This window comes from Oreochromis aureus, linkage group 23, assembly GCF_013358895.1.
Source record: "Oreochromis aureus strain Israel breed Guangdong linkage group 23, ZZ_aureus, whole genome shotgun sequence".
NCBI lineage: Eukaryota > Metazoa > Chordata > Actinopteri > Cichliformes > Cichlidae > Oreochromis > Oreochromis aureus.
In genome coordinates, this window is record NC_052963.1 from 20,612,305 (window position 1) to 20,638,670 (window position 26,366).

At 41.1% G+C, this 26,366-nt stretch overlaps 1 protein-coding gene across 3 annotated transcripts in view; it reads left to right on the forward strand.

Moving 5' to 3' along the window:
- tmem198b (transmembrane protein 198b) overlaps positions 1 to 25,367 on the forward strand; it is a 42,404-nt gene extending 17,037 nt beyond the window's left edge. For 2 of the 3 annotated variants that reach the window (XM_031735847.2, XM_031735853.2), the window contains 4 exons: positions 19,235 to 19,513; positions 19,613 to 20,194; positions 21,544 to 21,746; positions 22,694 to 25,367. In XM_031735847.2, coding sequence (XP_031591707.1) covers positions 19,357 to 19,513; positions 19,613 to 20,194; positions 21,544 to 21,746; positions 22,694 to 22,846 — 1,095 coding nt within the window. In that variant the 5' untranslated portion in view covers positions 19,235 to 19,356 and the 3' untranslated portion in view covers positions 22,847 to 25,367. The remainder of the gene's footprint in view (positions 1 to 19,234; positions 19,514 to 19,612; positions 20,195 to 21,543; positions 21,747 to 22,693) is intronic. The other variant, XM_039606301.1, reaches the window with a different exon arrangement.
- The last annotated feature ends 999 nt before the right edge of the window (positions 25,368 to 26,366 follow it).

Sequence of the window (26,366 nt, forward strand, 5' to 3'; positions counted from 1 at the left end):
CACTCTCCTTTTTCAGTGTTTTCCTATCAGGCCTTAAACAAATCACCACATCCAAGACCTTTAAAATCTCGTATCCAAGTCAATTGTGGAATAATAACTAGAGGTGATAAACCTTTTCAAGTCTGACATCTGACAAAAACAATCACATTTTGATGTTGCATTCATAATAAATCGCTACCATAAAACATGTTTTTCAAGCAATATTTGTAGTTTTCTATACTTTTTTTTAATTCCCCTTTATAAATTTAATCTTTCACCACCAGGTTCAGTGTTTTCTTTATTATTATTATTTTTTTGTAGTGCCTGGTTAAATAAGGGTTACAAAAACTTTACTGCACCGTCTTGTGGTAGCAATTGGTACTGCATGAAGGTACAGCTTATATCTAGTTCAACGTCAGTTGATATCTCACCTACACAACACATGGACGTCTTTAAAGTCATTTCTTCAACTTCTGTAAACTATTTTGTGGACTTTTAGAAGGTTTTAAACTATTTTTAGACATTATATTTTGTTAGTTATTCAGTGTTCCAGTTCCACTTGTTCAGTCTGTTTCCGCACATGGTTCATCACTCTTCTCTGAGCCCTCTTCACCAACAAACACAAACACCCACTGAAACAAAAAGTTGAGGACGTGACTTCCCTTGATATTATAAATATTTTTAGAGTTGAAGGCATTGAGGTAGAGAGTGGCGAGTCGAAAATCTTAGGTCCCAACTGTTGAATAGAACATGTGAAATACCGATGTTGTTTCTCTATTTTTACAGCCATAAGCTACAGTCTGACTGTAATAGACAATTGTTTTTTTGATCCAGCTGGAACCATGAGTTGATGAGGATCCTGGTGTTAAAATGTAGGTAAAAATGAGAAATTTCGTAAGCTATAACTTATTTTGAGCAGATACTGACCACACATGGTGATATGACACTTGAAAATTTACCTTTTTGAAGGTTTCTTCACTGAATAATCAGGAAATGGATCAAACATCCAGAGCATTAACACCTGTTTCCATCCCTTTACGTCACAGCTGGCACACTTTATTGAAACTATGATGTTGATGGTTAATGGCGGCTGTAGAAACCGTCTTTTCTCTTTAAATTGTGACACTTGGAATGATTGTGAGACTGATTTTTAGTTGAAGTTTTTAACTGTGCTGATAAAGTTTCTAAGGATGTCAAGCAGGAACTTTTTTCAGACATGACTAATTTCACTCTTCATTTCCAAACCTGTAATTGCTGCGTGGACATTAGTGTGTTCACTTCCTGCTAACAGGAAGTTGGATCGTGGTATTTTAAGCCCAGCCGGTGCAGCAGATCTAAGAACAGTTGTTGTGATATTTCTCACCATTACCAAAGCTTTGGCGTCAGTCACGACCGTGACACAGGCGGTCACGTTGTGTGTTGTCATTTTTGTGTTGGTGGAAACTGTTGGGTGACACAGCGACAGCTCAGATTTTTTTTTTTTTTTTTTTTTTTTTTTGCAGTTTGTGTGTAAAGTTTCTCAAGTCTGAAAATTGCTGTTGCACTTTAACGCAGCCGTATGTTCACAGTGGAAAGTTTTCGTGCTGTAAGCGACATCTCAACAGAGTTATCCCAGAGAATCAATGATGTTTAGCTTGTTTAGCTTGTCTGGAGCCACATTAGAGCACCTGAGTGTGAATTACAATGAAAAATTTCAAGTCCAGTAGGTACAATAGTCTCATGGGTACATAACACTGCTGTTATTCAAAATCTTCCAGGATATTCTCTGTAAATATTTCCCTTTATTGTGAACCTAATCACCAAAATAATCCAATTTTCTCTCGCTCATATCCAGATTTTTAAGGTTAAAATAGTCAAAAGAATAAAGGATCTCATGTCACCATGAACCTGTGGAGTTAAAGATCAATCTGAACAGCCACTGTAGTGGAGGAAAAGTGGAAAATCATAAACATGACAAAAAAGTTCCTTTTCTCTGATTTTTACTGTGCCATAAAACGGTAAGAAAGCATTCGATTTGTCTGTAGTGGAGTCATTTAAGGTTTGCATGTCGTGGCCATTTTCTTCTGCTGATGCCACTTTGCACTAAATTAGTGGAAAATTTGTGACATTCATTTGAAACTTTCTATTTTTAGACATAAATTTGAGAAACAAATCACAGAAGCTAGATGTTTGACCTCGGCTGTTTCAGCTTGTGGACATTTACACCCTCTAAACGTCCTCTCCTACTATTAAAAACACATGAAACCTTTGTTTTAGATGCTTTAGTCTTGTTGCACAGACACAAAAATCCCACTTTAAGCTGCTTTTGGTTGTAATTTCCAACTGAAATGAAACCAGGGAAGTGAGATTAGTCTTCACAACTTCACACAGGAAAAATACTTGTGGACAAAGATGACTTCCAAAACATCCCCATCTGGGTTCTCCAAGGTTTCAAGGACTCATTTAGTCCCTAGAAGAGCTTGAATGCTCTGCATTTTTCTCCCACAGCGAGCCAGAACACTCTTGGATATCGAGTGAAAATCTCTTTAAGAAACTTTAAAGTCAGAAATATCAGACCCTCTCCCCCTGGGCACTAAACTGTCTGCTCTGAAAAGCCCTGACTCTGATCACGAGGGAAGCAACGATCAGCTCAGTTCAATCTCATGTTCTCCAGCTGCTAATTATGGACCATAGTTAAACTATATTAGTAGATGGATTAAAAAAGTGCGTAGAGGATGATGATAACATGATGTTAACTTAGTGTTTATACACCAATCTGTGGTTAATCATTAGCTATTAATCATCTCTGACTGTCTTCCACAGCGTGTCTTTTCCTCCTGTCTCTCTGCCCTCCAACCAGTTGTGGCAGATGGCTTCCCCACCCTGAGCCTGGTTGTACAGGAGGTTTCTTCCTGTTTAAAAGGAGTTTTTCTTTCCCACTCTTGCCAAGTGCGACTGTTGCTATGATTTGGTGCATTTAAGTAGAACTTAACTGAATTGAACTGAATTAATGTGACACTATAGAATCAGGCAAGGTCATGGTGATGAAGTGATGGTTACAGACCAGTCTCTAGGGCCTTGATGGCAGTTGTAGGGAAAATTGCAACCTCACAAGGAGGTTGGCAAAAACCTCCTAGTGACTCCATTGGTTGCTAGCATATTTTTGTAGCTGTAGTTTGACTAGAAGTGGTGGACTTAATTGTAAATACTGCCCAGCTACTTTCTGAGCTGTAGTGAAACTGCGAAACACAAACTGGAAATTGAGACGGTTCACCTTTAGAGTAAAAGTTGCGCCTTTTGAAACTCGCAGTGCGGAGGCACAACTTTTATTTTGGAGGTAAACCATCTCCATTTTCAGTTTGCATTGCACTTTATTGAGTTTTGCCACCACTTGGCTAGTAGTTAGTGAGTATTTGCAGACAAACATGAAAACTACAGGCAACCAAAATAATCTGTTAGCATGACGTCACGTGTGAAGCCTCAGTAAAAACTAAAACATCTCATTTTTAATGATAACATTAATATATTAAACTTTAGGCCTATAAGTCTTTCTAGTCTGGATAAAGTGATGAAGTGAGTTTGTGTTTTAAAATAAACAAATAAATACAAACCACAGCTAATAATGTGGGATTTAAAAGAAAAAGCCTCATTATCAGGACTTATCTGGATCTCACTGCCACCGAAAGCATAGTGATCTCTCACTCCGGCAGACCAGCTCTCTAGAACACTGGATTAATGCAGTAAGGCCACTATAGCTGCACGCTGTAAACATATGGCTAAGCAGGCACTGCTGAGGTCATCTGGGTTTCTGGCTTCTTACTGGCTGAAGCCCAGCCTTCTGACCGGCTTGGAGACCTCGCCTGAGGGGATTAACAAAGCCGAGTGTGTCAGTGAGTACAAACAAACACACATACGTGAACGCGCTGCTGACATCCAGGTATGAACCAGCAACAATGAAGCAGGCACAGATAGTCAGAGGTGGGAAAACAACAGAAGTATTTTTAAATCAGCACAACATGAGCAGATTTTATGAGTCAGAGTTATGAAACCTACACAACCCTCTGTGTACTGAGGTAGTGAGACAAAACACTGACAGGAAAATGAGGCGAAGAAGACAGAAAATAAAATAAAAATCAATGTCAAGTGTGTTAGATTCTTTGAAATCCTTCAATGTCAGACATAGTCCTGAATGGGTTCCCCATTTACAACTAAACGTTTCTAATGAAAGCTAAAAGCTAAAAAGCTTTATTTCTTCTTAAGGTTCATCCCTGCAGACTTTTCTGTGTCAGAGTTTATTAAGATGCATGAGTACAGCATGAATCCCGTCTCCTCCTTTTTAATCTTCTGACAACAGACTTCCTTTAAAAAAAAATAATTAAAAAATCTGTAAACAGTTGAACTGCAGACGCTTACATTTGTGAAGGCTCTGTCCCAGGACATCCCCCTCACAGAACAGAGCAGGCATCAATAACAACAGTTCCGACCAGGCGTGCGACGTTTCTCCTGTTGGTGCGGTAGCATCTAATCTCGGCGTGCCGCTGTCGCTGTCTGTGGGTCTTGTTATGTTTGAAGTTTTCTGAATTTTACTTTGAGTTTCCTTGTTACTCTTCAAGATTTTCAGCTGGTGATCTTGTTATGTGGTATTCTGGATGGTAAATTGGTTATTAATATTTGACTCTTTGTTTTGGTCTAGCCGTCCTGGTGTCTTCTCGTATCTTGCGGTTATGTCGAGGCCTCTCTGTTAGGAGTCTCTCTGTCTTATTTTGTGAGTCCTTGCTTTGAGCTCTACTTCCTGTGTCTTTGATTTCTTCAGCTGTGTCTGGTTCCCCAGGTGTTTCCACCTTCCCCCTGACTGCCTTCCGTGTCTCGTTGTGTATGCATTGCCTCGGTCTCTCGTTGCTCCTTGTTACATCATAGCCATTTTTCCTTTGCTGCCTGGATTTTGTTTCTTGATAGCTTGGACTCTGTTTTCCCTCTGATTTGTATTTATGTGTGAACTTTTAGTGGTTGCTTTTGAACTCTGCCTTTGCGTCCTGCATTTAGGATCCTCACCAAACCTTCTTTTAGTTTTTTTTTTAACTGAAAAAGAAGGTGAAATTATAATGTGAGAAAAATATATAAAAAGGTTGAACACGCTATATAGACTGAAAGCAACACTGCCCTGTGTGTGAGAGGAAAAGGACTGTAGAGTAATGTATTATTAAAAGTGTGAGCTTTGTCAGCAGGACTGAAAGAGTTGCTATATTAATAAAGTTTACCCGATTTGTAGTCAGGAAAGAAATCCGGAATAATTGCCATCTGTGTGAGTTGACAGACTTGATCAATATCACAGCTCCATCATTAAGACTAGAGAGAGTCTGATGGATTATAATTCAGTATGTAATTAAATTAATGTTTAAAAGGCCGTTTTAGTTTTGATTCTTTGATGCTTTATTCTCAGTTGCAGACTCGATGCTGCAGAATTCAAACATAGGCTTGGTCTACATGCAAATTTGGTATGAGGTTGGAAAGTGCAAATAGGTGCTCTGTGATTTTTGTGAAAGCAGATAATGACCCAGAATCTTTTTTTTCTTTTAAATGTAGAAAGAAAAGGAGCTGAGCTGTAGCGTAACTGCATGCAGCAGGCATTTCTCAGCCAGGCTGTTTATTAATAGCCACAGTTTCTTTATTCATGAGGAGGCTTCGAGTTCAGACTGATGATGTCAGCGTAGGGAACGAATTGAGTCTCTAACTCACTGATTAACAAACAGAGTTTTTGTTTTTTTACCAGATTGTTTGTGTAAAGCAGGGACTGATTTCTCTGTTTGGAGACTTTTATGTGTTTCTTCCTGTCCTCCTAACACGGCCGATGGATCGACCCGATCGCTTTGCAACAAAAGGTTACAGAAGTGTTTCATTAAATGCAGACGAGTAGGGTCTGTTCAGTGAATTCACATCAAGCTTCAGAGAGCGAGAGAATAACATTAGACCTACTTGAGCCGCATTTAAAAAACAATGGAGAAGCAGGGTGACTGAGGAAGCAGACGCATTTTAAAACCTTCCTCGCTTCTTTCATTGTTTGAAGGTGAGGAGTCGGGTTATGCTTGTTGCCTTTTGTTGAACGGTTGACAGCAGAGAGATGGCAGCTAACAAGACTGAGAGCAGTAAGCGATAAATAATTATAAAAACACTCCGAAACATCAAGTGTCCTTTAGAAACTGACTGAAAACCATCAGTACGTCCGGTGCAGTGTGGAGGGTGTTATATAATAATTTGGCTTGTGTTAAATTCCCCCCCCCCCAAAAAAAAACATGCACACTTACATCACATACCCAGAAAAATCTAGGTTTGAAAACATCACGAACTATGAGACTGTAGGCATCACCTATGTGCATATTTAGTGCAGCAGATAACTGAAACAGTCTTTCTAAAAGTGGATACAAGCACCAGTGCATTTGTTACTCCCAGTAACTGTTACACCTTTCTAAATTTCACAATTTTCATTTTTTTATCTTGAGAAACGGCTGTTTTCTTTCAGGTTTTGCTTTTGAATACACACAAGTCACATTTATTATCTAAAAATGTGTTTGTTATGCTGGTTAACTCATGTAACTAACCAAAACTGCACTATGAAGTTTAAGGTTAGTCTGCTGTTCTACCCTGTCCCACTTTAGGCCAAGGTAAATAGATTGGAGTTTATAAAGCACTTCACTCTTCACCTAGCACCAGTGTTGGATGTGACGTGTTCCAGATTAACATATTAGTGTAATCACATTACATTTTTTGGTAACGAAGTAATGTAATGTCCTAATGAGATGGATTACTTTTACTTTCATTGCATGAAAGGACAGGAGCACGAGGGTAAACTGCATCCAAGACAGAAACAACAGCATTTCTCCTTGAACTCTCCCACGGAGGCCATTTTTGCCCAGTCTCTTTCTCACTGTTAATAAATGAAAATTTTTTTTACATAATTTTTTTGGCACCTGAATCATGAACTCTGACTTTAACTGAGGCAACTGAGGCCTGTAGTTCTTTAGATGTTGTTCTGGGTTCTTGTGTGACCTCCTGGATGAGGCATTGATGCCCTCTTGGAGTGATGTTTCAGGCTGGTCATTCCTGGGAAGCTTCACCACTGTTCCAAGTTTCCTCCATTCATGTATAATGGTTCTCAATGTGGTTCACTGGAGTCCCAAAGACTCAAGAGTGGCTTTGTAACCTTTTCCAGACTGACGTTGTTTCTCAGCTGTTTCTTTAGATCTGTTCTTTAGAAGTGTTGCTTCTGATTTCTTGATTCAACAGATCTACCAGTAAGCAGGCCTCGGTGTGGTTAGTGAAACTGAACTGAGCTTTGTTTAACAAAAAAAAAAAAAAAATATGGTTAATAACAGTTAATTCATGATTTAACAAGACAGGAAATTAGTGAAATCATTTAAAGACTGCATTTTGTATTTGCTTGGGTTATCTGCACAAACGTACGGATACCTACAGTTGTTCAAATGCAATGCAAACGCGATGTATTTGCCAGCTAAAACTTTGTTGTGTTGTCCACCAAGGACCCAAGTAAACTAAAATCTGAAGATTGGCGAGCATCCATTTTTAATCCTGCAATTTCACCTGTCTGTGTATTTTTCACAGACAAAACACAAAAAAATCAGTTTGGGTTCACTGAGGCTCTTCATCCTGGAGTATTGTGTTTATAATTATTTATAATTCAGAGGATGTTACACGGATGTACAACTTATATCCTGAATACTCAGATCTTCTCATTAAGAGAGCTTTTAATTATTTTCATTATGAACACAGAAGTCCAATCCTCATAGTGGTTGCATGAATGGATTTATATCCTCACAACAAGGAGACACACACACACACACACACACACACACACACACACACACACACACACACACACACACACACACTCTAATGTATAGGAACACATTCAGGGGGAATAGACTAGGCCATTGATTGGCTCTCTTGCTGTTGCTATGGGAGTTTAAGCTGCTCTTCTATTGGTCAGGCTTCGGACCAGGACCCGTGTCGGCTGTCTGTCAGCATCCCGCCGTTGTCATAGCAACAGACAGGAAGCAGGGTGGGAGGAGGAGAACGGTGTGGTTGTTGTTTTTGTTGAATCCCACAAAAGCAGATGAAGAAATTCCTCTGTCTGTGGTCTGTTATGCCTTTTTTTTCCTTCCATTTCCTAGAGGATGATCACATTTAATGATGCACATTTAAAAAACTGTTTCTACACACACACACACACACACACACACACACACACACACACACACACACACACACACACACACACACACACACACACACACGCTGCAGGGTCACTGGGCAATGACCCGCTAATCCTCTGCCAAAAGATTATTATTAATATGACATGTTGGGATGAATAGGGGATAAAATAAAATCGTGGGAGTGTGTGTGTGTGTGACAGAGAGAGAGAGAGAGAGAGAGAGAGAGCGAGCGCTGTGAGTGTGTATGAGTGGCTGAAATCCTATTTTTTTTTTTCCCTTTTTATTTTTTTTGAATCTACTGCACATTTATTTGTCGTCTTCTTCCTTGTGACTGCTTCATTACGGTTCTATTGAAATGCACCTCTGCCCCTCTAGAAACCCCCCCCCACAAAACAGCATTCGCTTTTAGCAAGGTTGAACTTGTTTATTTCGCCATCTATTATTCATTAACCTGAAAACATACCATCATTATTATTTCTGCTATAAAATTCAGGGTTTAATGCTGTCATGAGGCAGTGCTGCTCAGTTTGCTGGGCTTAGACTGTGCTTTGAAAATTGATCCGATATTTTCATATTAGTAAGTAATGGGAGAGAGAAGAAGGTCAGCCTGTGGGGCAAATATGGCCTCCTCTCCCACATGAAGAACTCTGAGAGTTTGTGAGATTTTGGCTTTAGGTTTTGATGCTTGGACTGGATGTAAAATTGATGATGCAATTTTTAAGACCGCTCAAATGTGATTTTCAGCCCCGATAATTTCATGTGGCTCCTGTTCGTATGAAGGTATTACGGAAGAGGATTAGGGCCACTGGGGAAAAAAAGAAAAGAAAAGTGTACACGTCTTTTTTTTTTTTCTTCTTTTCCTGAATTCTGAGATAAAAGTCAGAATTCTGAGATTAAGGTCAGAATTCTGAGAAAAAATAATTCTGATGAAAAAGTCAGAATTCTGACTTTAATCACAGAATCCTGACTTTTTTCTCAGAATTCTGGAAAGAAGAAAAAAAAGATGTGCCCACTTTTTTTTTTCCCCCCAGTGGCCCTAATCCTCTTCCGTAAGGTATAAGGACTCGAGAATGATAGGAAAGAATGAAGATCTGTAAGTCTGAATATATCGATAGTATGAAGGTTAAAGTTTGCATGGCTTCATTAAATGTACTAAAGTTATTGTGCAGAAAAAAAATAAAATAAACAAAAATCAGCTGACTATAAGGTGGTCAGGTGGGAACAGTTCTTATGTTTGTTTGACTTCTTCTCATTTGCTTTTTGTTCTTTTCTGCCTCCTAATTCACAGCTTTCTGTTGTGAGCTGCTCGGTGAGAGAGCGTTGTGGACTTAGTCTCCGATTTGTGTCCGGCAGGATCAGGATTTGTTGATTTGACACATGCTCACAGCTGTGTTTGTCCAGCCTTTCCATTACTTTTCTTTTATCCTTTTTTTTCTTTTTTAAAAACACCTTCCCTGGGGGAAAGTGAGTAGGACAACATGTTTACCTGCTCAGCGTTTGACAGCGGTGAAGGCAGAATCACTTAAAGCACTGCAATGTGATGGACCAGGAGGAGTTCTGGTTGTTGGTTTCTATGGATGTGTTCCTATAAATTTTATACTACAGTCAACCCCTGAAATTCATGGGGATTATGCTCCTCGAGCACCACGAACTGTGAAAAACCACACATTTTGGATGTTGTGAAAAAAAATGCCTATAAATGTCATGATCAGCAGCTGCTGACCGGGTGGAGTTCAGAATAGTGAGAACACCAAAGCAGAAGCAGGAAGGCAAACTGGATTCTTAAAGAAGAATTTGCCGTTTATTTGAGGCCGAAGAAAAATGAAAAACAAAAGGCAGAAGGCAACTCAGAGGAAACTGACTAGAATTAAACTGGGAAAACTAAAATACTGAACACATGCAATCATGAACATGGGGAAAATAGAATTGATGTTACAGGTGAAGCGAAACTGAACACACTGAAGAGATGAGAGACTGTCAAAATAAAACAGTCTGCGTCTCAGTGTGTTTCCTAAGACACACGAGATTGACACTGGGACGTGGGGAGAAACTGAGGCAATAGCAAGGGACACAGAGAGGACGAGAGACATCACGGGCTGGTGAGAACACACATGGATGCACATGACTGACAGGGGAGACAAGGACGAAACACAAGGAGGAAAACATGGAAACAACTAACACACAGCTAAACCAAGACACAGAGAGAGGGGGAGCAAGACACACAGAAGGCAAGCAAATGCAGACATAACTGGGGAAACCTTAAACTCATCAACACTAGAAGAACCAAATCTCATAACATAAAACATCTTAATAAAGCAAAGAGTAAGAAATCCCAAAGTAAACTGTTGTTATAGTTTAAACCCTAAATATGTGGCATCTCAGGGCTTTAAGAAGAACAAAATAAAAAACATGAAAACATGAAGCGAAACACTCAAGATAGCTACACGCGGTAAACTTTTATGATGTGGGAATGGTGGACTGCATCTGATGCAATAGGGGGAGATGAATAACGCTCCCGGATAGGCTACTTTGAAACCTACCGCCTCTGAGTACAAAGGTATTTCCCCCAAGTTGTGTTGTTAACAGAACAGAACATTTAACAGGATTTACTTAATTTAAATTTATTATTTATTTAGTAAATTGATTCTCAATAATTTAGCATTAAAATGCATGAAAAAATAGATATTGCCACGAAAAAAAAAACAATTTATGGAGGATATTTGCGTTTTCTGCAAAATTGCAAGGGTTTCTACAAACAAGAACAATCCACGAGAGACTGAGGCCGTGAACTTTGAACCGCGACTTCACAGGGGTACACTGTAGTATATAATAACTAGAGATGGCACGATACCACTTTTTTATGTCCGATACCGATACCGATATCATAAATTTGGATATCTGCCGATACCGATATGAACCGATATAGTGTGTTTTTAATCAATAAAACTGTTTTTTAATATCTTGCTGCATTTTGTATAAGTTCATACTCAAGTTTAAATAAACAATAACACTAAAGCTATTCTGTTATACCTGTATGTAAAAATACACTGCACCCAAAATTATTTTATAGTTCAGCAACACTGATCAATCTAATAAACTTAAACCTACTCCATCCTCCCTATTCTGGTATTTTAAAGAGTACTTAACAGAAATATTAAGCAACCTAACTAATAGGGTTGCAAACTCCCAACAAAAAAAAAAATAGGAACCACCCCCACCCTCCACGTCATGATGCTTAATCGATGTAATCAACTTTAATTTGATGCAGGGTGAAAAAAATGCACAGAATTAAATTATTTTTCAAGAATAATTAAATAGATTCAACATCTTTCTTCAACAGAATTGCAGACTGCACAGATGGTATCTTCCCAAAGGAAAAAGTACTATAGCTTACTAGGGTATATTAGACTTAACAGTTACTATATGCAGTAATGGACTTCTATACATTTTACATCAGATTAAAACTTTGGGTGTAAGATTCAGATAATTATTTATTAAAAGCTAGACATTTTAAATGAGAATAAGAAAGAAAAGTATGTCTTTGTGCCCCCTTTTCCTGTTAATGCCCCTATCGCCCCCCTGGCTAAACTTTGCTAGATCCGCCCCTGCACAGTTACCAGCAGTCAGCTACGTAGAAAAGGATCCTGGTGTAGAAAGTAATATTAAATAAATTCTAACAACAGCTTATCAAGGTTAAAGGTGCTGCTGTTGTTCCGCCGCTGGTTTCCTCTTTCTGGTGCAAAGTGGGCAAAAACAAAGAAGAGAGACGGACTCGCGACAGAAAAGCCGATCAGCTGATCGTTAAGCAGTTTCACGATTGAAGTAGCTGCAGGAAGGTGAGGGAGAGAGAGAGAGAGAGGCAGTCGCTCCATATATCGGTTGTTAAGCTTAACATGGGAATGCTTTACAAACATTCAGAGATGAACTTACACACTTGCTTTACTTCTCTCTGGGATAACTTCCTCGGAGATGAAATGCTGGTTGGGTAGCGAGGCTACAAATACACACAGCCGCTCTATCACGTGAGCACACTGCTCCGACGTGCTACGGTTATGAGCCGAGTTACGCCGTGTCGCAAGTTTTGTGAGGTGTTTTTTTTATATTTAATGTATCGGATTACATTTTTAATTTCTCACCGATATCCGATCCAGTAATTTACGTCAGTATCGGACCGATACCGATACGTAATATCGGATCGGTCCATCTCTAATAATAACACTATATATAATAAGGCTAAGGGTGTAATTTTCTTGTAATTAAATAGAGTTTAACTTTATTTCAAATATTAATGTAATTATATTTACATACAAATATTGTGTAGGTGACTCACACTAAATTATGATGATTATGATTTTTATACTGTAAATATATTAAAGTACTGTGTAATTAACCCCAAAATGTTGATTCTGTTGATCTGACGTAGCGTTTTCAGTGGGAGAAACGTTTCATCACTCATCCAAGTGACTTCTTCAGTCTCAGCTGACTGCAGGTTTCCCCGACCTCATAAACAGTACATTTGCACAATAACTAAACCTTGCCCACTGAATGAACAATGGGCTGTGAGGTCAGTTCCTTGATCATTAATATGCAGACTTTCATGACCATTGATCAACATCCATCCATCCATCCATCCTCATCCGCTTTATCCGAAGTCGGGTCGCGGGGGCAGCAGCCTAAGCAGAGAAGCCCAGACCTCCCTCTCCCCAGCCACCTCCTCCAGCTCATCCGGGGGAACACCAAGGCGTTCCCAGGCCAGCCGAGATATAATCTCTCCAGCGTCCTGGGTCTGCCCTGGGCCTCCTCCCGGTGGGACATGCCCGAACACCTCACCCAGGAGGCGCCCAGGGGCATCCTTGTCAGATGCCCGAACCACCTCAACTGGCTCCTTTCGATGTGGAGGAGCAGCGGCTCTACTCTGAGCCCCTCCCGGATGGCCGAACTTCTCACCCTATCTCTAAGGGATAGGCCAGCCACCCTTCGGAGGAAGCTCATTTCTGCCGCTTGTATCCGCGATCTCGTTCTTTTTCGGTCACTACCCACAGCTCGTGGCCATAGGTGAGGGTCGGGACGTAGATCGACCGGTAAATTGAGAGCTTCGCTTTTACACTCAGCTCCCTCTTCACCACGACGGACCGGTGCAGCGTCCGCATCACTACAGCCGCAGCACCAATCCGTCTGTCGATCTCCGGCCCTTCTCCCATCACTCGCGAACAAGACCCCGAGATACTTGAACTCCTCCACTTGGGGCAGGAACTCATCCCGACCCGGAGTGGGCACTCCACCCTTTTCCGGCTGAGAACCATGGCCTCAGATTTGGAGGTGCTGATCCTCATTCCCGCTGCTTCACACTCGGCTGCGAACCGTTCCAGTGCGAGCTGGAGGCCCCCACCGATGAAGCCATCAGAACCACATCATCCGCATAAAAAGCAGAGATGAGATTCTGAGGCCACCAAGTGGAAGCCCTCCGCCACTTGGCTGCGCCTAGAAATCCTGTCCATAAAATTATGAACAGAATCGGTGATAAAGGGCAGCCCTGGCGGAGCCCATCACCCACCGGAAACAAGTCCGACTTATTGCCGGCAATGCGAACCAAACTCTTACAACGGTTGTATAGGGATCGAATGGCCCGTAGCAGTGGGCCAGACACCCCATACTCCCGCAACACTTCCCACAGGACACCCCGAGGGACACGGTCGAATGCCTTCTCCAAGTCCACAAAACACATGTAGACTGGTTGGGCAAACTCCCATGCACCCTCAAGTATCCTCGAGAGGATAAAGAGCTGGTCCAGTGTTCCGCGACCAGGACGAAAACCGCATTGTTCCTCCTGTATCCGAGGTTCGACTAACGGACGAACTCTCCTTTCCAGCACCCTGGCATAGACTTTCCCAGGGAGGCTGAGGAGTGTGATCCCCTGTAGTTGGAACACACCCTCCGGTCTCCCTTCTTAAAGATGGGGACCACCACCCCGGTCTGCCAGTCCAGGGTACTGCCCCTGATCTCCACGCAACATTGTAGACGCGTGTCAACCAGGACAGCCCTACAACGTCCAGAGCCTTCAGGAACTCGGGCGGACCTCATCAACACCAGGGGCTCTGCCACCGAGGAGTTGTTTAACTGCCTCAGTGACCTCGACCCCAGAAATTGGCGGGTCATTCCCTCATCCCCAGACTCTGCTTCCTCCTCGGAAGGCGTGTCAGTGGGATTAAGGAGGTCCTCAGTATTCCTTCCACCGCCTGACAATTTTCTCAGTCGACGTCAGCAGCGCACCGCCAGCACTATACACAGTGCAGGTAGAGCACCGCTTTCCCCTCCTGAGACGCCTGACGGTTTGCCAGAATCTCTTCGAGGCAGTCCGAAAGTCTTTTTCCATGGCCTCTCCGAACTCCTCCCACACCCGAGTTTTTGCTTCAGCCACTGCCCGAGCCGCATTCCGCTTGGCCTGTCGATACCTGTCAGCTGCCTCTGGAGTCCCACAGGCTAACCAAGCCCGATGGGACTCCTTCTTCAGCCTGGTGGCTCCCTTCACCTCTGGTGTCCACCATTTGGTTGGGGATTACCACCACGGCAGGCACCAACCACCTTGCGGCGTCGCAGCTCAATGCAGCAACCCGGCAATGGAGACGCTGAACATGGTCCATTCGGACTCAATGTCCCCAGTCTCCCTCGGAATGTTGTTGAAGCTCTGCCGGAGGTGTGCGTTGAAGATCTCGCGGACTGGGGCCTCTGCTAGACGTTCCCAGCACACCCTCACTACTACCCTGATCAACAACCTGTGTAATTAAATTTAGGTATTGCACAACTTCAGGTGGACCATAATGTCCTCTTAATGAGGCTTGAGCATCTGGTGGGCATCACGGGCAGGCCAAATGCTCCTGATGCGACCTAGATCTCGGCTTAAGACCAGAGGTGACCGCGCATTCGCCTCTGTTCCAGAGGTAGGGTGCAACAATCTCCCTCAAGCTATTCGCGTGTCCCTTATTCAATTCAATCTTTTAAATCTCGATTAAAAACGTATTTATTTAGCCTAGCCTTCCCGGCTACCTAGAGCCCGCATTTGTAAGTGTACTGTACTTTATCGTTTTGCTCTGACTAATGCTTATAATGATTTAACCTTCAGCCTTTTGGCTTGTGCCTACTGTGTGCCTACTGTGCCTGGTGTATTATTGGTTAGTTATGTCTCCCACCTGTCAGTGTATTTGTATTTGTACCTGTTATTGCTCTTAATTGGTTCTGTGAAGCACTTTGGCAAACCTCTGGTTTTTAAATGTGCTATATAAATAAAATTGTATTGTATTTTACAGGAATGGGAAGATAAATTATAATGTGAGTAATTTGAAGTAACTTGTTCAATTTGATGGTAATTTCCCATCTTGCATTGTAAATATGCTGTACTTTTTGGGGCGCTGACTGTATTGTGGCATGGATTAATCTGGTCTTTTTTACATATTTATTTATTTATTTTCATGTAATAGCATTATGTTGATGTGTATGACAGATACTATATTATTCAACTGTTCTTTTGTTTTATCAGTATGAATGTGACAAGGACCATATAAATACAGGCCATTTACCATTTACCAAAGAGAAAATGAATCCTCAAAATTTCAGGCCTATGTGACCCTATAATGTTGGAGCCAAGTCTAACTTACTTTTTTTTCACAATTGTATTATAAAGTGTTACCTAATAGTAAAATAGAGAAATAAATTTAGCAGTCGGGTGTTGCACTGCCTCCACCTTATACTGTGTAGAAGGTGTGCATCCAGGGAAAGTCACTGAAACAAAAGTACTAACTATACGACTACACCCACAGAGTTTAAGTCGACTTCAGCACCGTAGGCTTGTTGGCTTCTGGTTTCTTGAATCGACTTGTGAATGTTTTCCCTGCAATATTGCGGAGACTGTATTACTCTGCACAAGTTGCTCCTAAAGCCACAAATATCCTTCATATGTTTATTTTTAACTGTTTTTACATTACATGCATGTTCATTAAGAAGTTTCAGAGTTGTATTTTGAACTTTCGACTAACTTGTTTACTTTATTCTAATCCAAGCACATCACTGCAGCAAAAACCTTTGGGACAAGAGTTAAATTCCTAAAATGTGAAAGTGCTTCCACGTTATGCAGAAAAGTTCTGACACTTTACAAAATTACTTTGCCGTTCGAGAAGAGAGATCAAAGGTCAAATCCAGAGCAACAGCAGCCAGAGATAATGTTTTAGTACTTGGCTCCAGTCTTGAGCACTTTGTCAAACATGCCAAACCAGTTTTCACTTCCAGTTTTTGTTTTTTTCTTGTTTTTTTATCAACCCCTTCATAACCTCAGGGAGGCAATTAATTAAATCCTGAGGGAGGAAAGTGAATGACGCAAGTGGGGAAGGGTGGGAAAAGGAGTGGCACCCAAACCAGGTGATCGGGAGAGAGCGGACGGGAGCTAGAGGTACTGAAGGCGAGAAGGGAAACAAAGCAGGCAAGAGGAAAAGGAGAGGAGAGCTCATGAATAGGAGAGTAAAGTTCCCCAGACAAGGGTTACATAAGCACCTCTGACCCAGAAACCTTCCACAACCGGACTGAACTTGCCCTGAGATGGAGAGGACGAGAACCGCCTGAGGAGGGAGGAGAGAGGAGGCGTGGGAAGGAGGTGAAAGAGGAGGGGATTTGTTTAACTGATGTGTACATCCTTTTACAGCAGCTGTATGTGCATTGTGAATTAAATAGTTTGTGACTGTCGCATAGGTGCATGCTTTCAGATTAGCAACACTACTATGAAGCAATTTGTTAGTGTGAAAGTTACATTGACTAAAACACATGAATGAAAGGTTAGACGGGACGTGGAGGGAGCAGGTGAGGACAGACAGAGATTTGAATGATGGAGGCAGCAGGAAATGAGGTGAAAGACGAGGTGAGAGTGATTTAGAAGGAAGTCGTGTTGGTGGTTGCTGACAGGTGTGCACAGTCAGACGCAGAGGAAAACAAAGAACAAACAAGGACGGGCGCGAAGAAGGACAAAGCCAAGGCGAATTTATTTACCTGAGCTTCAAACAGAGGCCTGCACTGGAATGCAGATGAGGAAAGTAAATAAAGCCGTGGCTGGTGAAGCCTTCGGGAAGATTGATCACTTTATGAAACGCGATGAATCACTGCATTGTTACAGATAAACAAATATAAACCGATATTAAGGTATGAGGACGCTTATAGAGGTTGTACAGGCAGAGCTGAGGTCGCTTGAATGGATAAGAATGCTTGGATCCAGCCTGCTTGCAGCACATGTATATTGTATCAGCTCAGTCAATTCAAGTATTTTGGGCAGAAACACCCCACTAGTTCTGGGTTTGGACTCCCTTTTATCTTCAGAGCTTCTCTAATTCTTCATGGGATGGATTCAACAAGGTGCTGGAACCATTGCTCAGAGATTTTGGTCCATATTGGAATGATGGCATCATATAGTTGGTGCTCATCCATGATGATAATCTCCCTCTCCCCCACATCCTAAAAGTCCTGTGTTGGACTGAGATCTAGTGACCGTGGAGGCTGGAAGCTGATTAGCTATTTAAATAGGTCTGCCTGGTGAAGTAGCTGGTGATTGTTTAAATCACACAGCTTTTTTTTAAATTCTTGCCATGGCAGTGAACCAGTTTCTTTAAACAACTACTAGAAATTGCAAGAGAAGTAGATTAATGACAAATTTGTTAAACACAATATTGCAGCGTTACTTGCTCAACTGAAGGGATCCTGTCCTGTTCTTTGCTTACATTTTTGTCTTGTCTTAGAGACTGTGGTGCCTCTGAAAAGTGCTGCATGAATAAATAAATATAGCTTGCTCAGTTAAGTTGGCAGCCTGCTACAGCAGATTGTAAAAGGCTGTCGTAAAAGGAAACAGAATAAACATTAAATGGATTGAAGTCAAATAAGGATACTCAAAATCCCAGGTAACAAAACGCGTAAACAAACAGATGAAAGATTTGGGTCATGCAGAATTAGCGGCCATCAATACAGAGCACAGAGTTTTAGACATTAGGGTGAACAATGTGGGTTTTGGACATCTATTAGAAATGGATCTTATATGTCAGACTGGGGAATCGGGCTGTTAAAAATAGGACTATTTGAGATTGACTAGCTGGAAAACAACCATTAAAAAAAAGTGTTGGTTTTGTGCTGTTATTGGGCCGGATCTCTCTCTCTCTCTCTCTCTCTCTCTCTCTCTCTCTCGACGTGACGCACTTTATGTTGGAGTCAGCCAAGGGTCTCTTGCACGTCTTCAGCTCATTCAAAATGCTGCTGCCCGCCTCTTGACTGGTACCCACAGACATGAACATGTAACCCTTATCCTGTCTTCTCTTCATTGGCTTCCTGTTCATGACAAAATTAATTTCAAAGTCCTAACGCTGGTTTATAAATGCCTTAATGGTCTTGCTCCCCCATATCTATCTATCTAGATGGACATCTATCTATCTATCGATTGATATCTATCTAGATATATGCATGCAAGAGGAGTGTCAGGGGTGATTTATGAAAGACGCATAAAAGCAGGAGTGACAGTGAAGTTTTACAAGATGTTAATATTTGTGAATTATATTGTGAATGACCAGAATGGACAGGATTAGAAAGTAGATCAGATGGACAGTAGGGCTGAGTGGTTGGAGATAAAGTTGAAGAAGTAAGGGTGAGATGATGTGAACATGTGCTGAGGATGGAAATGGGATCTACTGGACAAAGGATGTTGAAGATGGAGCTGCAAGGCAGGAAGTGAAGAAGGACATGCAGAGGTTTGGTGTAACAGAGGAGGATTCTAGGTATAGGGTGAGATGGTGATGAATGACTTCCTAAAGGGAGCAACTGAAAGAAGACTTATTTTACAAACTCATCTCCTGGGTCATTGAACTCAACACTCTGTATCCTGACACCTCCCCACCCATTTTTGCATCATATCAGTTTTAAAACCTTAAGGGTGCTTTCACAGCTAATACAGGCCTCCATTTGGTGGGCTCTACAGTGCTTCAACTCTTATATTGTTGGCTTATCCCTTTTCTTCTTCTCTCTATCCACAGGTAAAACCATGCACCTGGACAGTGCTCCATAACCTCCCTTGCCCCTCACCTCCCTCCTGATCACTTCTTCTCCTCCTCCATTTGTCCTCCTTTCCCTCCCTTTTCTCTACTGCCTGTTCACGATGACAACCACAGTGGAGACTATGCTGGCACAGCCTGACCTGGAGCTGGGCCCTGAGCGGATGGACGGCTGCGAGGCCGCTCGTGGGCATTACAAAGTGGTTCCCTCCGTTGTCTGCTCGATGTGTTGTCTCTTTGGCATCATTTACTGTTTCTTTGGTGAGTTGAACAGGTGATGTTAATGCAGCAGCAGCAGTTGTTCTTTGTTCTATTTAAGACCTGTTGTTGAGGTCATGTGTTTCTGGCTCTTTTTTTCAGGATATCGCTGCTTCAAGGCGGTGATGTTCCTGACGGGCCTGATGTTCGGCTCCGTCGTTATCTTTATGCTCTGCTACAAGGAGCGCGTGCTGGACACCCAGCTGAGCGTGGAGGCCTCAGTGGGCATTGGCCTGGGCATTGGGACGCTCTGCGGCCTGGTCACCATGCTGGTTCGTAGCGTGGGCCTCTTCATGGTGGGCCTGCTGCTTGGCCTGCTGGTGGCCGTGGCCACCCTGGTCGGCATGGAGGAGCTTTCTGACAGCCCGCCGCGCTCTGTCTGGGTGCCCCTGGGCGTGCTGCTTGGCCTGGGCATGCTGTTTGCTGTGCTCACCCTGCAGTGGCAGCGTCTGTTTACAACGCTGTCCACAGCGGTGTTCGGGGCAGCCGTCATCACGGTGGCTTTGGACTACTTCGTAGAGCTCTTTGCCCTTGTGCTGTACATGTATGAACGGATTAAAGCAGAGTCTGGAAAGCCTGTGTGCTGGATGACATGGGTGGTGCTCGGGGTGTGGCCTGCCCTCACCCTGCTGGGTGTCGTGGTCCAGTGGAAGGTGACCGCTGAAGGATACTCCCATACCAAGGGTGAGGAAAGCTGGTTCCAGTGTATATTTGTGGTGCTTGGCTCTGGTTTGCTGCTGACTGTAGCAGTTCACCATTTTTCTTCCTAGAAGACATACCTGCAGGAATGAGTCTAAAGGAGAGCAGGGGGTTCATTCCAGTATATTTATTTAAAAGATTTATTTACTAATTATTTAGCACATATAGATTTATAAAATAATATTAATCTACCTTTAAATTATGATATAATCTTATAGGTTATGGTGGCAATATATAAAATAATGTATCTTTTGTTGTGGGTTTGCAATGTATATTATACATTTTTTTATATATATATATATATATATCTTTATACATTGCACACTAAGCAGACTTTTATCCATATAGTAGTACACATAAAGTCAGATCCTCTGGCCCAGTGTACAAATGTACATTAGATAAAACTAACTCTAAAATAAGAGAATTATCTCACACCAAAACGAATGATTTAATGTTCATTTATTACATCTGCAGTCTAAACTAAATGTCTTTGAGTCATGTAAAATATAGAATTTAATTAACTAAACAAACAATAAGTTATTTTGAGGTCCTGGACAGCTATACCAGAGTTTGGGATTTCCCCACCTCTCAAATTTTACTTTAACCCTGGCCAAGTATTATTGACCAATCAAGTTTAAGCAGGCTTTGCTTGTTTGCTCGTAAAAACTCTCTTATTAAGAGGGAAAGAGGAAAACGCATGCTGAAATTTAAACATCAGTGATCTGAGGATAGTTATACTTTTTCTTAGCTTTTAAAATTGATAAACCAGGACAGGTGGATACAACAGGAAGTCTTAACCTGGATATCCGCTGGCTACACACAAAATATTAGACATAATTGCCCAGATACACCAAGAGATCAGCCAATAGTTGACATGTTCCTAGAATTTTAGAGCAGCTCTGTAGCTTTTCTGCAGTGATTTGGTTCTAAATGCAACATTTACAAATACAATAAAAGCCTGAATTTTGCTGCTCTTTAATGGCACTCCTGTATCAGCTTGTAATGTCCTGACTAGACTTCAGCAGTTTTCAGCAGAAGTATGTTATACTTCACTTCTGACAAAATGCATTAATTAAAAAAAAAAAAAATGGTCATTTGAAGGTCCAATATTTTTAAGATGTCATGCATCTAAGTGAGAATCTCTTCAAAACTCAAATCTGATCTGAGTTCCTCAGGGGACCTTTATGGGTGCTCTTACGTTTTTAATAAGATGAATCTAATTTTCACATAGAAAAGTATATAGAATATAGATGGATATCAACATTGCCTCTGTTTTTAGCTTTGAAAAACAAAAAAAAATCTTTCCTCATTAGCCTCCCTTTGTTTCTCCTCAGTAATCATCAGCCGCCAGCAGCGCAGGATGCAGGTGATGCGCATTCGTCAGCGGGATGACCGCTACCGCAACAAGAAGAAGAAGAAGCAGCAACATGGCTCCTCCTCACACCATCAACACCAATCCAAACAACTGCACACGGAGCCCGCCTACCGCCGCAAACCCAACCCTATCCGCCGCTACGATACAGACGTCCTCTCTCCTGTGAGGACCAGTAATGATACTGTTAAAGGAAAATTTTTAGTCTTGAAACAAATAACACAGTTATTTAGAGGAATTAGTCTGTCACTGAATTCTAGAAAAAATAGAAAGAAATCAGTGTGAAACCTTACATTACTGTACCCAAGGTCATTATACAATAATAACATATAGACAAGACTGTCCTAAATCATATATACTAAATGCTTATCAATATCCTAAAAACAAGACCGATCAGGATGCGATCAAAGTACCAGATACCTATCATTTAACTAGGTTACTTTATAGCTAGATGGCGAACTGTCCCCATGTGAGCTATCACTGAGAAAAGTAAACATCAGTTGTATATGTTTTGTTGGTTCATTCCATGATTTACTGATGGCTAAAATTGATTCTGTTTAAAAATATACACAAGTGTCATGTATCATGTTACCTAGTGAACCCATATAGCAAGCTAGCAAACTAGAATTTCAACTCAGCTCAACCTTTGCTGACAGAATCATAGTAAAAAGAAAGTACACCCTCTTTGATTTGTGAGGCTTTACATATCATGATAAGATAATAATCTGATCCAGTATCTGAACAAACCAAAAGATTTCTTTATTATGTCCTTTGGACAGACTAGACTAAAGAGTAGATTTTTGGCCATAATGCACAGCACCATCAGCGCAAACACTTCATACCAATAGTGAAGCAGGGTGATGATTTTGATTGTTTTTCAGCCAAGTACCCTGAAGCCATGCACTCATTGTGTGGAATAAATAGGTAACAATAGGTCATGTGACCACAGTCAAACATTGTTTTAACCAGATGATCAAATTTTCAACACTTTTCAATAGCTTTGAGGCAACCAATTGGGCAAGTAGTGATTTTGAAGTTATCCTGCCATTTGTTAAGACTGGCAATAAAAAGAAGGAACCAGACTAACTCCATAAACTCTTTGTTCTTTCTAGAGCTACATCCAGAGTTTTAGAGATCGGCAGGTGCAGGCACAGCCCTTTCCAGGCCGGCTAGTCGGAGGCTCCCACGCCGTAGTGGAGATGGGCTATGACTGTGGATCCACAACACCACTCACTGGAGCAGCAGGACCTTCGCTACGGGTCTAACCACTCCAGAACCTCCCAGATGCCTGAACATACCACTTACCCAGAGAGATATATGTCTCTATAATCACACCTGTGCTAGAACAAACCATTACACACCTAAGAGGATGGAAAAAATATATAGGGCTGGATTTACCTGAAATGCAAACACATTTGACTCTTTCCCTAAATAAATTTTGGATTATAAACCTCTTGCTGGAGCAACCAGCGTGGTGCCGAGGTTAGCTGACCTCTTTTCACCGTCCAAACGCACAAATGCATGCATGTACTTAACATCACAAAAACCGCAGCTACAATTTTAAAGATTGATGTGGAAGCCCAAAACAACCTGCTGGACCCATGCCCAACCTGTCTGCCACCATCTCAACTCAAACCAGATCAGGGATTGGAGCTTCAGTGCAAACCCTCCTCAGGTTCTAACACAGGCTTTGTATAAAAAAAAATGCAGATTCCTTGTTAATAGTTTCTACCACTGATGTTACAGAAGCAACTAGAAGTCGAATTAAAGGTCCAGTCAACATTGTCTTTAAAGGGAGGTAATGACCCTTCACTGCAAACTGAGATCCTCTATTTGCTCTCTGTGCCATCCGGACTACATACATCCTCTTTGAAATGAGGAAAGATTTCATAACTGTCACATTTAAAGAGGGGAAAACCCTTTGCCACCCTTGGTGCTGGACGACACACTACTTCAAGCGGCCAACTGCTCTGAAGGCCAGGGAATCTGTTTAAACGGGTGCCTTGCCCCTCCGTGGACTGTAAAGTTCAGCATCAGGAGAGCGGTTACTGGCAGATATCCCACCAGTGGCTTCTTCTTGCATTAAAATTGAACATTTTTTTCAGTGAGGGGTGGTAGCCAGGGAGCTACAAAAAGCAGGGTTAAAAGACTTTTTAGAGGTGAGCTTGTTGTTTTCACAAACGTGTGGATAAGTGAGGTTTTATTTACACTGGCACCTCAAAAGATCTGATTTTGAGGATTCTCAGTGCTGGAAAATATAAATCTTGCTCATTTTGTGTCCTGAACTTATTCTCTAAGAGATCAGTTTCACGCCTAAAACAGATGTCTTTTTCACTCTACCATTTACCTTTGCGTAAAACTTGGCAGAGAAAGGTCATTGATAGAATAGCAGAATTTTTTGTTTGTTATTCCATAAAAGTGAAAATAAATTAAATTTCATTTGTCAGATAGCTCATTTACCATAATTAAAACAGGATCAAGAAAACTAATGCTAGCAGATAAAATAATCATTTATTTTCATTTATTAGCTTTATGATAATGGAGGTAACATAACTGAAGAGTGGCAGAAATTAGTGCCAATGTTACATTTTTAGTTTCTTAAATACGATTAATTTAAAAAGAATTTGTTTATTCCAGTTGTCACATAGCTGTAGTCATTATTTACTGATACAATAGTGTTAAGAAAGTGAAAGCTTGATTAGCTAAACTACAAATAACCACACTAATAAAAAAGTAGTGGGAATTATTGTTGATGTTAGCATGATAGGCTAACTAATGTCAACTTTTTAAGTGAAAACTAGTTAGCCTGCTTTACTATGGAAGGAAATTAGCCTAGCTTGCTAGTATTGACTTTCTGATTCAAATAACAGTTTATCTGCCCTGTAACCAACTTTTGAAAAGAAAACTGATAAAGATTTAATAAGTAAATTTGAGAGTTTTTAGTTTTGTCTTCTAATGTTCCTTTAACATTTACATAATATTTCAGAGTTATTATAGCTGTTTGTTGTTGTTTTTTTGTTTTTTTTAATTTAACCTAATTTAACCTGGGCTGTGTAGGTTTGATTCATGTAAGATTGAAACTGATTGAGAGATTGTGTTTCAGGTATTGGTTATTTTCCAGTATAATGAATTAAAAAGGTTTTCTCAGTGATGGTTTAGGTATCTGCCAAACAAAATCTCAGAAATGTGCCTGTTTGCACCTTAGACAGACCCAGCTGAGGTGCTAGTGTAAACAAAGCTCACAGGTCTGAATGACAAAATGGACTAATGGCCATAGAAACTTGTATTTAGAGCAACTTTCCATCATGTGCATTGACCTTCTTTATTTGGGACAACATAACATTTTTGTCACCAGTGAAAATGTGAATACTTTCTTATTGTTGCTGCCTTTTTAAAGGAAAAGCAGACACATGAGTGCGGAGGGGGGCTGTTTCTATTTCTCACCTGACATGCATGATCTCACCCAATCCTGTGTGGCACTGAACACCCTGCACCCTTTCATGTTCATCGATGTGAAATTTGTACATAAAAAAAATACAACACTTACTACCTTTTTTGGGTGGGAGGGGGATTTTTTTTCCTTTTTTTACCATTTGATTGTTATATTTAAACACATTCTTTTCTTAAAAGTCACATTTAGTGGTTTATTTCGAGTGGGATGTATTTATTTGTTTTATTTAATTATTTTCTGTAAAGGAGAGTGCAATCATCACTGTAGGCCAGTAACTCCATGCTTTTATTAAACTGAATTATGACTATGATCATTAAAGCATGTGTTCCAATGGGCCTGTGTACAATAAAATGTGTGAGTGGTCTTTTAAAGCAATGCCATGTAGGCACGAAACATTGTCTATCGTTGGCTCCCTCATTTCTTTCTTTACACTATTAATGTGGTAAGTGCTTATATGGAAAATGGTGTGTTCGACCTTTTAAATTTATATTGAGGAGAAAGATCTGCTCCTCTACACTGACCAAGAGAGAGAACATCTGTTGTAAGGAGCTTCCTGTAATCAGAGGTCACAGTGTGGATCAAACTATTGTCCTTGTCATCAACCTCCATCATGCAGTCCTCCTCTGTTTTTGTCATATTAACATGTGTAAAGGTGGCCCATAATTAGTGCCTCGGGAATGTCTTTTGGCCGCTATACAACTGTATTAATGTATGTACATCTGAACACTTAGGGGGCATCCAAAAGGAAGTGGTTTGTCAACTTGTCAATTAGAGACTATAAAAGCTACCTTGGTTGGAATAACTGCTGGTGACACAAAATAAGCGGGTCCTGACTCACCAATTAGAACAATAGATACAGTTGATCGACATATGACAGGGTGGCAAATACGTTAAAGGGTTACCTAGGCAACTGGAGCCTAAGAGATGAGTGAATTGCTCACTGTGTGGATGCTCCTTTACAGACTGAGCAGCCTGAACGGGCAGACTCGGTACATCTGTGATCAGGGTCGTGAACTTTACTTTGGTTTCAGAGCTGGTGGTTTGCTATGAGCAGAACTTTGTGCCATAGTTTCCTTTCAGCAGAAACATGTCTGATCTTTCCTTTCGTTAATGTTTATTTAAGAGAATTTCACCCAATTTCTGAGGGTCTTATCTTTTTGTAAGAGAAAATCGCCGATTGCCAGGGAAAAATATGCATTTTGTTCATTGTTGCAAGTGGTTGCTGAAAGTTGCGCCAAGTTTCACTGCCACTTGGTAAGTAGTTGGTAAGTATTTGTGTACAAGTGGGTGACTTCCACACAAATTCTGGGCAACTGCAGAAATCTGCTAGCTAT